The following is a 17,174-nucleotide window of genomic DNA, read 5'->3' on the forward strand; positions in this document are numbered from 1 at the left end:
TTGGATAGAACACAGCCTCACTGTCTGGAGGTTGTGGCAGCTCTGATTGGATAGAACCCAGTCTCACTGTCTGGAGGTTCTGGCAGCTCTGATTGGATAGAACCCTGCCTCTCTGTCTGGAGGTTCTGGCAGCTCTGATTGGATAGAACCCTGCCTCACTGTCTGGAGATTCTGGCAGCTCTGATTGGATAGAACGCTACTTCTCTCTTGTTAGTGGGCACTGGGAAAGTGGACTTGATGGTAAGCCGTATCAAACCCTCAGTAAGTTGTGACACTTACAAAACTCAGTTTTGGACGAGACTGATGCCACATTCCCACTGCATAATGGTCCCCGCCCACTCGGCATCGTTTAACTTCCTTTGAAAATGTTGTTTCACCGCGCAATGCAGCTTCGGAGAGTAAATGGGCTGTTAAGAAGCCCCCCTGTCTGTGTGTGTGTGTGTGTGTGTGTGTGTGTGTGTGTGTGTGTGTGTGTGTGTGTGTGTGTGTGTGTGTGTGTGTGTGTGTGTGAGAGTGTGTGAGTGAGTGAGAGAGAGAGAGATAGAAGGAGGGAGGATGGGATTGGATTGGATATCCGTTGACGCGCACGAACCAGCCTTTCCTTGTTAGTTTGTTTATGCCCTCTGATATGGGACTGGCTGTTACTGTCACAGCTCCTCTGTCATGTCCGTTACCCGCAGAGTTTCCAACCATGGAGCGTTATCTGGATCGCGGACTTCTTCCAAAACAAGGACCATGAGACATGGTAAACTTCCCATACCGAGACTAGATGTACTACTGGTAATTCTGCTGCTGCTGCACCTGGCTGAAACGACAACAAAGGGTAGGTTACAACAGATACAATGAATTAACCTGATACATACATTCATTCTGCAGGTGTTGCCGATGTTACCTGGTTGCTAATAGTGCTGGGTAAATTCATTATTTTCCGGCAGCTGAGAAAATTATTGTACTCTCGCAGTTTAACAGATGTATGCCATGTTTGTTCACTTTTTTGTCCTTCATTATGTAATTGTATGTAATTGCAGCCTATTTGTCACAGCGCACTGGCTGTGAGTCCAACAATTTTCTATGAAAAATGCAAGTTTATCATGGCCAACATGCCTTTTATACAGACTTCAAATCTGTCTCACGGTATAAAAGTTGTTTAGCTACTGAAACTATATTAACCTAACACTCATTCCTAAACACAATGTTATATATATAAACATGAATTCTTGACGAATATAACTTATGAATGTCGTATGAGCTTAGTTTGTTCAACTGTAGTACTCAATCAGAGCTCCAAATAGTTTTTTTACTCCAATATTTGTAAACAATGGGTGTAAAAAAGCATCTCTCTCTCTCTCACACACACACACACACACACACACACACACACACACACACACACACACACACACACACACACACACACACACACACACACACACACACACACACAATCATTCTCTCTGATCCCCCTTGTCTCTCTTTTATCCCTCTCTCTCTCTCCCACCCACCCAAGCATGCATGCACACACGACTCCTGAAAGAGGGAGAGAGGGGGAGTATGTGCACATCTGTATTTTCGTGATCTGTCTTCAGAACCCCATGTGGCAGTATTTTCCACATTGTCAATACCAGGATTGCTGCTCCAGCGTTGATTAAATAGTGAACACAACACAAGCTGGGTTATTTTGACCCAAGGTTGAGTGAATAACCTAATAGGTTGGGTTGTTGGGATTACCCAAACCTGGGTTCATTTAACAATCAGTTGTTGTTTTTTACCATCAGTTGAATTGACCCTGTGGCTGGGTCTTTTTTTAATGTAATCCAGAGGTTATTTTCAGGAGGCATGGCCTTTTAAGGGTGTTAAATTTGTACACTATAATATATATATATTTTTTTACCAATCACTTGTTCTTATATATATATATATTAAGATACAAAGTTAGGGTGTGGCTTATTTGATAACTTTACATTTTTTACATATTATAGTAAGATGTACAACTTTATTGTATCCCAAAATGTGGATTTGCAGGAGCTCATAGACTTATATAAGCCTCATTAAACCTTCAACAGTGTTAAACCTCAACATCTGATAACAATACAATTACATTTACTCTCACGGGTGGCCAAACATAACTACATGGAAGGCACACCCCTACTAAGCCACGCCTCCAGTCTTCTGATCTGCCCCACTGGGTCATATATCAATAACCCTGCATCAATAACCCAGCATCAATAACCCAGCATCAATAACCCAGCATCAATAACCCAGCATCAATAACCCAGTATCAATAACCCAGTATCAATAACCCAGCATCAATAACCCAGCATCAATAACCCAGCATCAATAACCCAGCATCAATAACCTAGCATCCAGCATCAATAACCCAGCATCAATAACCCAGCATCCAGCATAAATAACCCTGCATCAATAACCCAGCATCAATAACCCAGCATCAATAACCCAGCATCAATAACCCAGCATCAATAACCCAGCATCAATAACCCAGCATCCATCACCAATAACCCAGCATCAATAACCCAGCATCAATAACCCAGCATCAATAACCCAGCATCAATAACCCAGCATCAATAACCCTGCATCAATAACCCAGCATCCAGCATCAATAACCCAGCATCAATAATCCAGCATCAATAACACAGCAGTTTTGAAAGAAAACAACCCAACTAAGTGACCCAATTCCTGCAACCCAGCAGCAGGGTGAACCAAACAACCCAGCAGCAGGGTCAACCAAACAACCCAGCAGCAGGGTCAACCAAACAACCCAGCAGCAGGGTCAACCAAACAACCCAGCAGTAGGGTCAACCAAACAACCCAGCAGCCGAGTCAACCAAACAACCCAGCAGCAGGGTCAACCAAACAACCCAGCAGCAGGGTCAACCAAACAACCCAGCAGCAGGGTCAACCAAACAACCCAGCAGCTGGGTCAACCAAACAACCCAGCATTTTTTAGGGTGTGACTCAATGACAGATGACACTGACAAACTGGTGTCAAAGTTCCATCGTGTTAAATTACACTAATAATACATTTTGTTGTAATAACAAGTTTGATAGAAACGTGAAAATCGTTGCAGCACAAGTCGACTACAAAAACCCGCAATGCTCTCTCTCTATCTCTCTGGGCTGGCTGACTAGCTAGCTAGCAAATGTAGCTACGCACAATAATACCAAAGTCAATATCAGCTAGCTAGCTATAAAATTAGCTATCAATTTAGGAGTCTATCTGGCTAGGGCGAGTGCAAAGTACTTTGCTATGGCAACAACGGCTCTTTCCTACCACAGAGACACAGGGTGCATTGCAAGAAGGTACTTGAAGGAGAAATTGAGTTGAATAATTTAGTACACTCTTTGGATTGAGTACATCTAAGCAAAATATAAAAGTTGTCATGGCGATATAAATGTATGGATTTGTTCTAGACCAGTACCATGTATTGGTTGATTTGGTGATCTGGAGTGCAGGTAATTGTTTTTAAAGTGTTGTGAAATCTGATAGTGTGCCAAGAACCATGCAGTTTCCTACACAATTTCCCGATTTCACAGACGGACACTCACGGGGGAGTTTATTATTTTACACCACTGATACTGTAGAATGTAGGCTTTCACCAAATGATTTTTACTTCTAGGGGGTGCATTATCCCTTTTAGTGGAATACAATTGTGTCTTGCACCTCCATCGGGGTGTAAACTGAACTGTCTGAGACGATAATGGTTCCACCTGTTTGAAGTTATTTCTGAGCGACAGAGCAGAGAGAGAGACAGACAGACAGACAGACAGACAGACAGACAGACAGACAGACAGACAGACAGACAGACAGACAGACAGACAGACAGACGACCAAAAGAAGAATAAAAAAAACAGAGTGGACAGAGAGAGAGGGACTGGGAGAGGACGAGATAGAAAGAGAGATATCGAAAGATGGAAGGAGAGACGGAGAGATAGTGAGAGATAAAATGAGAGTGGGAGAGTGAGAGACAGAAGAAAGGAGGCAAAGTTGGTTTAAGAGGAGGGAGGAGGAAGAGGAAAGTGATGTTCAAAGCATTAGGATGAAGATGTGACAGTAGAAAACTCTCAGCTTTAATGTTATTTATTAAACCTGTAGTCCCTGACAGTGGCCCCTGTCAAAGCTTTCATGGCAGCTGTTGTTGTGAAGGAAAATACAATAGATCTACAGTTATGTTCCCCAGTGAGAAAAAAAAAAATGTCACTCAAATTGAAGGGGTACTTAACGAAAAATCGCTGACAACAACCAAAACTAAACAGGTGGGGTTTTAGAGTTCTGAAAGACACTGATTGGGGGGGGGGGTCCACTGCAAGTTGCATAACAACTACTGGAACCTTAAAGGCACCCACCATGAACGCCCACTAAATCTACCCACAAAGAAAAACACACAGCAAACTTAAAGAGACAGGAAGCAAACCAAAATGGTGGAGCAAAAACCAAAAAAACAGGGAAGATACGATAAAGGTTTGTTTGTCTAGAATTCAAAAATAGGGAACGCCAACTAAAGGTGTTAACAACCCTCCACGTCTCCCACGACAACTGGAGCTCTGGGCCAGTCACTGTTAAATATCACCATCATACATACTGGAGCTCTGGGCCAGTCACTGTTAAATATCACCATCATACATACTGAAGCTCTGGGCCAGTCACTCTTAAATATCACCATCATACATACTGGAGCTCTGGGCCAGTCACTGTTAAATATCACCATCATACATACTGGAGCTCTGGGCCAGTCACTGTTAAATATCACCATCATACTGGAGTTCTGGGCCAGTCACTTTTAAATATCACCATCATACATACTGAAGCTCTGGGTCAGTCACTCTTAAATATCACCATCATACATACTGGAGCTCTGGGCCAGTCACTGTTAAATATCACCATCATACTGGAGTTCTGGGCCAGTCACTTTTAAATATCACCATCATACATACTGAAGCTCTGGGTCAGTCACTCTTAAATATCACCATCATACATACTGAAGCTCTGGGTCAGTCACTCTTAAATATCACCATCATACATACTGAAGATCTGGGCCAGTCACTCTTAAATATAATATAATATTATATAATATAATATAATATAACTGTTACAGACCTATTTCTCTCCTGCCCTGCCTCTCTAAAGTCTTCCAAAGCCAAGTTAATAAACAGATCACTGACCATTTCGAATCCCACCGTACCTTCTCCGCTGTGCAATCCGGTTTCCGAGCCGGTCACGGGTCCACCTCAGCCACGTTCAAGGTCCTGAATGATATCATAACCGCCATCGATAAAAGACAATACTGCGCAGCCGTCTTCATCGACCTGGCCAAGGCTTTCGACTCTGTCAATCACCGTATTCTAATCGGCAGACTCAATAGCCTTGGTTTTTCTAATGACCGCCTCGCCTGGTTCACCAACTACTTTGCAGCCAGAGTTCAGTGTGTCAAATCGGAGGGCCTGTTATCCGGACCTCTGGCAGCCTCTATGGGGGTACCACAGGGTTCAATTCTCGGGCTGACTCTTTTCTCTATATATATCAATGGTGACACTTGCTGCGGGCGATTCCCTGATCCACCTCTACGCAGACGACACCATTCTGTATACTTCTGGCCCTTCCTTGGACACTGTGCTAACAAACCTCCAAACAAGCTTCAATGCCATACAACACTCCTTCCGTGGCCTCCAACTGCTCTTAAACGCTAGTAAAACCAAATGTATGCTTTTCAACCGTTCGCTGCCTGCACCCACCTGCCCGACTAGCATCTCTACCCTGGACGGTTCCAACCTAGAATATGTGGTCAACTATAAATACCATGGTGTCTGGCTAGACTGTAAAGTCTCCTTCCAGACTCATATTAAACATCTCCAATCCAAAATCAAATCTAGAATCGGCTTTCTATTTCGCAACAAAGCCTCCTCCACTCACGCCTCCAAACTTACCCTAGTAAAACTGACTATCCTACCGATCCTCGACTTCGGCGATGTCATCTACAAAATAGCTTCCATTACTCTACTCAGCAAACTGGATGCAGTCTATCACAGTGCCATCCGTTTTGTTACCAAATCACCTTATACCACCCACCACTGCGACCTGTACGCTCTCGTTGGCTGGCCCTCGCTACATATTCGCCGCCAGACCCACTGGCTCCAGGTCATCTATAAGTCTATGCAAGGTAAAGCTCCGCCTTATCTCAGTTCACTGGTCACGATAACAACACCCACCCGTAGCACACGTTCCAGCAGGTATATCTCACTGGTCATCCCCAAAGCCAACACCTCATTTTACCGCCTTTCCTTCCAGTTCTCTGCTGCCAGTGACTGGAACGAATTGCAAAAATTGCTGAAGTTGGAGACTTTTATTTCCCTCACCAACTTTAAACATCAGCTACCTGAGCAGCTAACCGATCGCTGCAGCTGTACATAGTCCATCTGTAAATAGCCCACCCAATCTACCAACCTCATCCCCATATTGTTTTTATTTTATTTACTTTTCTGCTCTTTTGCACACCAGTATTTCTACTTGCACATCATCATATGCTCATTTATCACTCCAGTGTTAATCTGCTAAATTGTAATTATTCGCTCCTATGGCCTATTTATTGCCTACCTCCTCATGCCTTTTGCACACACTGTATATAGACTTTCTTTTTTTCTACTGTGTCATTGACTTGTTTATTGTGTTATTGGCTTGTTTATTGTTTACCCCATGTGTAACTCTGTGTTGTTGTCTGTGTCACACTGCTTTGCTTTATCTTGGCCAGGTCGCAGTTGTAAATGAGAACTTTTTAAAAATTAAAGCAAAACAACACAACAGTCTCAACGTCAACAGTGAAGAGGCGACTCCGGGATGCTGGCCTTCTAGGCAGAGTTCCTCTGTCCAGTCTCAACGTCAACAGTGAAGAGGCGACTCCGGGATGCTGGCCTTCTAGGCAGAGGCAACTTTTATTGGCCAGTCTGAGAAGTTTTTTTCTTTGCAACTCTGCCTAGAAGACCAGCATCCTGGAGTCGCCTCTTCAATGTTGACATTGAGACTGGTGTTTTGCAGGTACTATTTAATGAAGCTGCCAGTTGAGGACTTGTGAGGCGTCTGTTTCTCAAACTAGACACTCTAATGTACTTGTCCTCTTGCTCAGTTGTGCACCTGGGCCTCCCACTCCTCTTTCTATTCTGGTTAGAGCCAGTTTGCGCTGTTCTGTGAAGGGAGTAGTACACAGCGTTGTACGAGGTCTTCAGTTTCTTGGCAATTTCTTGCATGGAATAGCTTTCATTTCTCAGAACAAGAACAGACTGACGAGTTTCAGAGGAAAGCTCTTTGTTTGTGGCTATTTTGAGCCTGTAATTGAACCCACAAATGCTGATCCTCCAGATACTCAACTAGTCTAAAGAAGGCCAGTTTTATTACTTATTTAATCAGAACAACAGTTTTCAGCTGTTCTAACTTAATTGCAAAAGGTTTTTGTAATGATCAATTAGCCTTTTAAAATAATGAACTTGGATTAGCTAACACAACGTGCCATTGGAACACAGGAGTGATGGTTGCTGATAATCGGCCTCTGTACGCCTATGTAGATATTCCATTCAAAATCAGCCGTTTCCAGTTACAATAGTCATTTACAACATTAACAATTTCTACACTGTATTTATGATCAATTTGATGTTATTTTAATGGACACATTTTTTTTCTAAGTGACCCCAAAAATTTCAACGGTAGTGTAAATGCCTGGAATATTTCAATCTTGGAGAATCTTTCATAAAATGGTAAATAATGTCTACTTCTCAGAAAGTTTTAAACTGTCAGAGGAGTAAAACAAGGGTGCCCACTATTGGTATATCTATTTATTATTGTCATTGAAATGTTAGCTATTAAAATCAGATTCAACAATAATATCAAGGGGTTAGAAATCTTAAAGGCTTAAAACCAAATGTGTCATTGTACGCTGATGATTCATGTTTTCTTTTAAATCCACAATTAGAATCCCTTCACAGCCTCAGAGGATCTAGATACTTTTTCTAACCTCTCTGAATTACAACTAAATTATGATCAGTGTTATTACGTATTGGATTACAAAAAAATACAACTTTTACATTACTGTGTAGTTTACCAATAAAATGGTCTGATCTGTGATGTGAACATACTCTTTGTACCGAAGGAAAGAAATGATCTCACTCATATACATTTTAATAGAAATTTAGCGAAAATAGATAAGATCTTGCTACAATGGAAAGGAAAATACCTTTCTGTTTGTGGAAAAATCACCCTGATGAACTCTTTAGTCATATCACAGTTTACTCTGATTAACGCTTTAGTCATATCCCAGTTTACCTATTTTCTTATGGTTTTGCCTACACATAGCGAACTGTTTTGTTTAATTATATGAGGAAAAAAAGATTCAATATTGTTTGGAATGGCAAGCCAGACAAAATTAAAAGGGCCTATTTATATAATGAATATGAATTCGGAGGGAAGATATGATTAAATGTTAAAGAATTAGACCTCTCACAAAAGGCATCAGTCATACAAAAGTTATACTTAAATCCAAACTGATTCTCCAGCAAATTAGTAAGAATGTTTCACCTCATGTTCAAGAAAGGCCTTTTTCCATTTATTCAGATTACAACCTCTCATTTTCAGTTAATTTCAAAGGATATCAACTCTAAAATATCCCTATTTCGAAAACAAGCCATAGAAAGTTGGTTGCAATTTCAGTTTAATCCACCAGACAAGACTGAACAAATAATACAACAAATGTTGTGGTTAAACTCAAATGTACTAATTGATTAATTTTTTTTAATCAAAAGGTTTAAATGATATCTTAAATAGGACTGGTGGAGTTTTTACACATGCTGCTAACACAAATATATGGAAATGTCTGCTCTACCCAAAAATACAACCAACTAATTGCTACAGTACTGCAAAAATGGAAGAGGCAAGTGGAAGGGGGGGAAAGTAAGGAACTTGTCTTGCCAGCCCCACATTAAAGACCAAATGTGGTTAAAGAAAATTGTAATGAATAAAAAAAGTATACCAGTTCCATTTCAGGACCAAAAAAATAGACAGCCGTAGATTGCAAAATAGTTGGGTAGAGATTTTCGATGTACCGATTCCATGGCACATGTTTTATGAACTGATACGTAAAATGACAGCGGATTCAAAACTTCAAATTTTTCAATTAAAATTCTTAAACTAAATTCTTGCAACCAATAAAATGTTATATATATATATATGGGGGATATAACCTTCCCAGCTCTGCAGATTTTGCTGCGAAGAGACAAATTATATAATTTATGTTGGTACTGTCCATATGTAGCTTGTTTTTGGTCACAGGTCCAGGAATAGCTGAAGTACAGCAACGTTTACCAGGCGCTAACTCCGCAGATAGCACTACTAGGTGATTTGAAAAGTCATAGTCAATCGATCAATAATATAATAATACTTTTAGCAAAAAAAAATTACCTTTAATTTATAATCTGTAGAAACTATGAAAAGAGAAAGGTTCATACATTTTGTGAAACATCACAGTTGAAAAATATATGGCAAATAGAAATCCAATATGCATGGTGTTAAGAGATAGATGGGAGGTGTTGAATGGAGCTGAAGGTTGAGACTAATAGCAACAGGATAACTCATGTAAAATATACCGTGTCCGTGCCTTTGGAAAGTATTCAGACCCCTTGACTTTTTCCACATTTTGTTACATTACAGCCTTACTAAATTTAAAAAATCCTCATCAGTCTACACACAATCCCCCACAATGACATCACAATACCCCATAATGACATCACAATACCCCATAATGACAAAGCGAAAACAGGTTTCTAGACATTTTAGCTCAATTTCAATTCACATAGCAAAGGGTCTGAATACTTATGTAAATAAGGTATTTCTGTTTTTTATTTTCAATACATTTGCAAACATTTATAAAAACAGTTTCTTTGTCATTATGGGGTATTGTGTGTGAATTGATGAGGGAAAAAATGTATTCAATACATTTAAGAATAAGGCTGTAGCATAACAAAATGTGTAAAAAGTCATGGGGTTTGAATACTTTCTGAATGCGATTTTCTTTTGTGGAATGGACTCAGAGAAAGGCGTGATAGCATACATAATGGTCAAGAGAAACCCGTTTCCAGTCTTTGCTTTGGGCAAAGGACCAACACGGTCCACCAGAACCATGCTGAGTGGTTTGTCAAAAGCAGGAATAGGCTGCAAAGGTGCAACCCGGTGCAGCTTTGTTGGTTCGGTTTACCAGTCCGCTGGCAATCATGACCGGATTTACAGTGAGCCATAACACCCTGTTTCAGACCAGGCCTGAAGACAATACTCAAAATACAGTATTGTTGACCCCAAGATGCCATTTTACATGACCTTGTCAAAGTGTAACTGGATTAATGACAATTTGAGATACTCTGGACCAATCGTCTTGCCCCTAGAAGTGGCGCAAGAACTCCATTTCCTCATTAGAACATCATCAAAGTAACCCCACACGAACCCCATCGAACTCCTCCTCTCCGGACATATCTCAGCAAAAAAAATAGAGGGGAGAGAGAATCACAGGGGGCCGTACACCTCCATACAATTGGGGGCATTCAAGTGAACATATACTGCAGAAGAACATTGTAATGCAGTTAAAACATAGTTTAATTAAACACATTTGTCTCAAAGTAGATAGAACTACACCATCAGGGGCGTATTATGGCTTGTAAGTAAGCATTTCACTGTAAGGTCTACTACACCTGTTGTATTCAGCATTTCACTGTGAGGTCTACTACACCTGTTGTATTCAGCATTTCACTGTGAGGTCTACTACACCTGTTGTATTCAGCATTTCACTGTGAGGTCTACTACACCTGTTGTATTCAGCATTTCACTGTGAGTTCTACTACACCTGTTGTATTCAGCATTTCACTGTAAGGTCTACTACACCTGTTGTATTCAGCATTTCACTGTAAGGTCTACTACACCTGTTGTATTCAGCATTTCACTGTAAGGTCTACTACACCTGTTGTATTCAGCATTTCACTGTGAGGTCTACTACACCTGTTGTATTCAGCATTTCACTGTAAGGTCTACTACACCTGTTGTATTCAGCATTTCACTGTAAGGTCTACTACACCTGTTGTATTCAGCATTTCACTGTAAGGTCTACTACACCTGTTGTATTCAGCATTTCACTGTAAGGTCTACTACACCTGTTGTATTCAGCATTTCACTGTAAGGTCTACATCTTGTGGATTTTCATGAAATATTTCAGGATTTATAGGGGGCAGTAAAAATGTATTACCATTCAAAATCCTATTTTCTATAACCTTTTAACCTTTACCCTAACCTTAATCCCAAACTCTAAACCTGACCTTTAAGCCTGGTTAGGTTGTAAATCTCAGAGTAAATGACTCAATGGCATTTAGAAAAGGTTAACCACGTTTAAATCTCCCCAGAGGGTCAATACAGCTGCATTCAGACAAGACATGTTTCCACCACCACAAATATATATATATATACTCCTATTTAGGCACTCCTCCTTCATTCCAATCCTTACATCTATTATGGTCCGGCAGGAAGAGGAAGTGATGGGGTAATAAACCATTGTTTCTCCCTTAAGGGGATCTGACCTGACCTCAAACCCCCTTGATGCCAAATCCAAAGATCTCCACCCGTATCCCCTACAGCAATCCTGTGACTTCCTCCCATCCACCCAACACATTCCACCACCATCTGGCTCCTACAGAAAACAATTAACTTCTGATGTAAAAACCAGTCTCTATCATTCCTCAGATACTGTACTTCTGAGTATAACAAGTATTCCAACTTTTACCCCAGAATCTAACAGCCTAAAATAGCATTTTAACAATTTCAGGACCTGAAAAAACTGTTATTTTCCTACCTTGTTAGAACATTCTGGTGACTTGTTAGAACATTCTGGTGACTTATCAGGACATTCCGGTGACTTGTCAGGACATTCTGGTGACTTGTCAGGATAGTCTAATGACTTGTCAGGACATTCTGGTGACTTGTCAGGACATTCTGGTGACTTGTCAGGACATTCTGGTGACTTGTCAGGACATTCTGGTGACTTGTCAGGACATTCTAATGACTTGTCAGGACATTCTGGTGACTTGTCAGGACATTCTGGTGACTTGTCAGGACATTCCGGTGACTTGTCAGGACATTCTGGTGACTTGTCAGGACATTCTAGTGACTTGTCAGGACATTCTGGTGACTTGTCAGGACATTCTGGTGACTTGTCAGGACATTCTGGTGACTTGTCAGGACATTCTAGTGACTTGTCAGGACATTCTGGTGACTTGTCAGGACATTCTGGTGACTTGTCAGGACATTCCGGTGACTTGTCAGGACATTCCGGTGACTTGTCAGGACATTCTGGTGACTTGTCAGGACATTCTGGTGACTTGTCAGGACATTCTAGTGACTTGTCAGGACATTCTGGTCACTTGTCAGGACATTCTGGTGACTTGTCAGGACATTCTAGTGACTTGTCAGGAAATTCTAGTGACTTGTCAGGACATTCTAGTGACTTGTCAGGACATTCTAGTGACTTGTCAGGACATTCTAGTGACTTGTCAGGACATCCTGGTGACTTGTCAGGACATTCTAGTGACTTGTCAGGACATTCTGGTGACTTGTCAGGACATTCTAGTGACTTGTCAGGACATCCTGGTGACTTGTCAGGACATTCTGGTGACTTGTCAGGACATTCTGGTGACTTGTCAGGACATAAAGTTGGAAAACATGTACACATACACACACAGAGATGTGAGTAGTCCTTGTTCAGTTGTGTAACTCTGATATTGTGATCCATTTTGATCAATGACTACAATTGTTGTACTCGGCACGTGACAAATACAATTTGATTTGATTTTGACTCTGCTGCTTGGGACAAGACACAAGTAAGAGTTAAAGGCAGAAGGAGTGGTGCTAGATGTCAGAGAGACAGAGAGAGAGAGACAGAGAGAGAGAAAGAGAGAAAGAGAAAGACAGGGAGAGAGGGAGACAGAGAGAGACAGAGAGAGACAAAGAGAGACAAAGAGAGACAGAGCGAGAGAGACAGAGAGAGAGAGACAGAAAGAGAGACAGAGAGAGAGAGGGAGACGGAGAGAGACACAGAGAGAGAGACAGAGAGAGACACAGAGAGAGAGACAGAGAGGGAGACAGCGAGAGACAGACAGCAATAGAGAGACAGCGAGAGAGAGACAGCAAGAGAGAGACAGCGAGAGAGACAGAGAAATAGATGGAGAGAGTGCGAGAGAGAGACAGCGAGAGAGAGAGAGAGAGAGAGAGAGAGAGAGAGTGTGTGTGAGAGAGAGATAAAGAACATCTAAAGGTTATGATATCTGTCTGACCTTTCTAAAGGACTTGATCACAGAGCTGAGAGTGCTGTTAATGACAGTCATCAGAATGATAAGGAGAACGTTGTTTGACTTTTAAAAAGACAGTAAGAGACAGACTTTAATGACTGAAGAGTTTTACTGAAACCACTTGATGGCAACAACAAGCGTCATAAAGTGATTAGAGGGTACAAACAGAGAGAGAGACAGAGAGAGAGATGAAGAGAGACGAAGAGAGAGAGTGAGAGAGAGAGACAGCGTGAGAGACAGAGAGAATGAGAGACAGAATGAGAGACAAAGTGAGAGTTAGAGAGACAGAGAGAGAGACAGAGAGAGAGACAGAGAGAATGAGAGACAGAGAGAATGAGAGACAGAGAGAATGAGAGACAGAGAGAATGAGAGACAGAGAGAATGAGAGACAGAGAGAATGAGAGACAGAGAGAGAGAGACAGAGAGAGAGAGAGACAGAGAGACAGAGAGACAGAGAGAGAGACAGAGAGAGAGAGACAGAGAGAGAGACAGAGAGAGAGAGACAGAGAGAATGAGAGACAGAGAATGAACATTACAAAAGGAGAAAGGTTAAAATAACATAGTTATAATAACTTTTCTGTAGGATACGATGTTAAGTATAGTTATTAGATAAATATGGCTACGATGCCCTAGATGAGAAAGTTGAATGACTTTTACACTGAGACACTGACATTTACAGAGAGAATTTGACTTTTAACAATTTAATGGAAACCAGTAGGGTCTCTATTTTCGGCTGCCTTTAAACCAGCGCATTTGTCAAACGCACGCTCGTTGCCAAGTTTGCCTTGTTAAAGCTAGTCAATCAATCAATCAAATGTATTTATAAAGCCCTTTTTACATCAGCCGATGTCACAAAGTGCTGTACAGAAACCCAGCCTAAAACCCCAAACAGCAAGCAATGCAGATGTAGAAGCACGGTGGCTAGGAAAAACTCCCTAGAAAGGCCAAAACCTAGGAAGAAACCTAGAGAGGAACCAGGCCAGTCCTCTTCTGGCTGTGCCTGGTGGAGATTATAACAGTACATGGCCAAGATGTTCAAATGTTCATAGATGACCAGCAGGGTCAAATAATAATAATCACAGTAGTTGTCGAGGGTGCAACAGGTCAGCATCTCAGGAGTAAATGTCAGTTGGCTTTTCATCGCCGATCATTCAGAGTATCTCTACCGCTCCTGCTGTCTCTAGAGAGTTGAAAACAGCAGGTCCGGGACAAGGTAGCACGTCCGGTGAACAGGTCAGGGTTCCATAGCCTCAGGCAGAACAGTTGAAACTGGAGCAGCAGCACGGCCAGGTGGACTGGGGACAGCAAGGAGTCATCAGGCCAGGTAGTCCTGAGGCATGGTCCTAGGGCTCAGGTCCTCCAAGAGAAAGAGAGAGAGAGCGAGAGCTCTGCTATTTTCCAACCCTTGCACCAGGATTGGTAATTTACCTGTCTTATTTGAGCTTGCTTTTGCTGAGGTGGGAGGGGTTGCAATATCTGAGGTGGGAGGGGTTGCAATATCTGAGGTGGGAGGGGTTGCAATATCTGAGGTGGGAGGGGTTGCAATATCTGAGGTGTGTCCTTAAATACGTGCCAATTTCCTGCCGCGCTGGTGGGGATATTTAATAAAGGCCAATCAAAAGCTGGTCTTAGCAGTAATGTGGTTGGTCATTGCATGGATTTTGACAGCGGAAACGCTGCCTATCCAGCCGTCACACACAGTGCCCATATGCACATGGAACAAGAGAGATGTGCTTTTTGTGCCTGTAAACTTTGTATTTTTACATTAAAAAATGAATGTTTTTTCCCAAGTTTTATTGAAAACCAAGCATAGGCTCCCCTCCTCTCAATGAAGACTGTTTTGTTTTGTCCTGCCCAATGCATTCACCAAGTAGTCTAGACTCTCAATAAAGGGTTTGCTAATCACCGTAGATTTATTGAAATATCAGGTCTGGGAGCAACAAAACCGAATAACAGAATAACAGAAAAACAGAAAAACGGCAAAACAGAAACACATTACACCTCCTCCATGTTAAACCCCCTCCATGTTAAACCCCCTCCATGTTAAACCCCCTCCATGTTAAACACCCTCCATGTTAAACCCCCTCCATGTTAAACCCCCTCCATGTTAAACCCCCTCCATGTTAAAACCCCTCCATGTTAAAACCCCTCCACGTAAAACCCCCTCCATATAAACCCCCTCCATGTAAAACCCTTTCATATAAACCCCCTCCATATAAACCCCCTCCAAGTTAAACCCCCTCCATGTTAAACCCCCTCCATATAAACCCCCTCCATGTTAAACCCCCTCCATGTAAAACCCTTTCATATAAACCCCCTCCATGTAAAACCCCCTCCATATAAACCCCCTCTATATAAACCCCTCCATGTTAAACCCCTCCATATAAACCCCTCCATGTTAAACCCCCTCCATATAAACCCCTCCATGTTAAACCCCCTCCATATAAACCCCCTCCATGTTAAACCCCCTCCATGTAAAACCCCCTCCATGTAAAACCCCCTCCATGTTAAACCCGCTCCATGTAAAACCCCCTCCAAGTAAAACCCCCTCCATGTTAAACCCCCTCCATATAAACCCCTCCATGTAAAACCCTTTCATATAAACCCCCTCAATATAACCCCCCTCCATGTTAACCCCCCTCCATGTTAAACCCCTCCATATAAACCCCTCCATATAACCCCCCTCCATGTTAACCCCCTCCATGTTAAACCCCTCCATATAAACCCCCTCCATGTTAAACCCCCTCCATATAACCCCCCTCCATGTGAACCCCCCTCCATGTTAAACCCCCTCCATATAAACCCCCTCCATATAACCCCCCTCAATGTTAACCCCCCTCCATGTTAAACCCCTCCATATAAACCCCCTCCATATAAACCCCCTCCATATAAACCCCTCCATGTTAAACCCCCTCCATATAAACCCACTCCATGTTAAACCCCTCCATGTTAAACCCCCTCCATATAAACCCCCTCCATATAAACCCCCTCCATATAAACCCCCTCCATATAAACCTCCTCCATGTTAAACCTCCTCCATATTAAACCTCCTCCATATTAAACCTCCTCCATATGAACCCCCTCCATATAAACCCCTCCACGTTAAACCCCCTCCATATAAACCCCCTCCATGTTAAACCCCCTCCATGTAAACCCCCTCCATGTTAAACCCGCTCCACGTAAATCCCCCTCCATGTTAAACCCCCTCCATATAAACCCCCTCCATATAAACCCCCTCCATATAACCCCCCCTCCATGTTAACCCCCTCCATGTTAAACCTCCTCCATATAAACCCCGTCCATGTAAAACCCTTTCATATAAACCCCCTCCATATAACCCCCCTCCATGTTAACCCCCTCCATGTTAAACCCCCTCCATGTTAAACCTCCTCCATATAAACCCCGTCCATGTAAAACCCTTTCATATAAACCCCCTCCATATAACCCCCCTCCATGTTAACCCCCTCCATGTTAAACCCCCTCCATGTTAAACCCCCTCCATGTTAAACCCCCTCCATGTAGGCTACATGTCCACATGCCCATCGTGGAAGGAGAGATGAGAAGATGCCGGTGACCTTCGTGTTTAGAAAGGTTTCTGTTGTTTTCCTGTAGCAGCTTGTTTTCTGATTCATTTGAGTACAAAACAAGTCCTCGTTAATCTGGCCTACTATAATGAAAGCTGGTTCAACAGCAATGTGCCTGGTTTCTTCCTTATCTTGGCCATGCATTAGCCAGTAGCCAATCTATAACAGGTTTCTATATAATCTACTCGTGAGGCTTTTGGCATAACCCTTTTGCAT

At 42.2% G+C, this 17,174-nt stretch overlaps 1 protein-coding gene across 1 annotated transcript in view; it reads left to right on the top strand.

Moving 5' to 3' along the window:
- Positions 1-492: 492 nt before the first annotated feature.
- rxfp2a (relaxin family peptide receptor 2a) overlaps positions 493-17,174 on the top strand; it is a 148,204-nt gene continuing 131,522 nt past the window's right edge. Inside the window, exon 1 of the mRNA XM_045717434.1 lies at positions 493-823. Within this exon, the coding sequence (XP_045573390.1) occupies positions 664-823 (160 nt within the window). The 5' untranslated portion in view covers positions 493-663. The remainder of the gene's footprint in view (positions 824-17,174) is intronic.

The sequence above is a fragment of the Salmo salar genome, chromosome ssa04 (assembly GCF_905237065.1).
Source record: "Salmo salar chromosome ssa04, Ssal_v3.1, whole genome shotgun sequence".
In the NCBI taxonomy this organism is placed as follows: domain Eukaryota; kingdom Metazoa; phylum Chordata; class Actinopteri; order Salmoniformes; family Salmonidae; genus Salmo; species Salmo salar.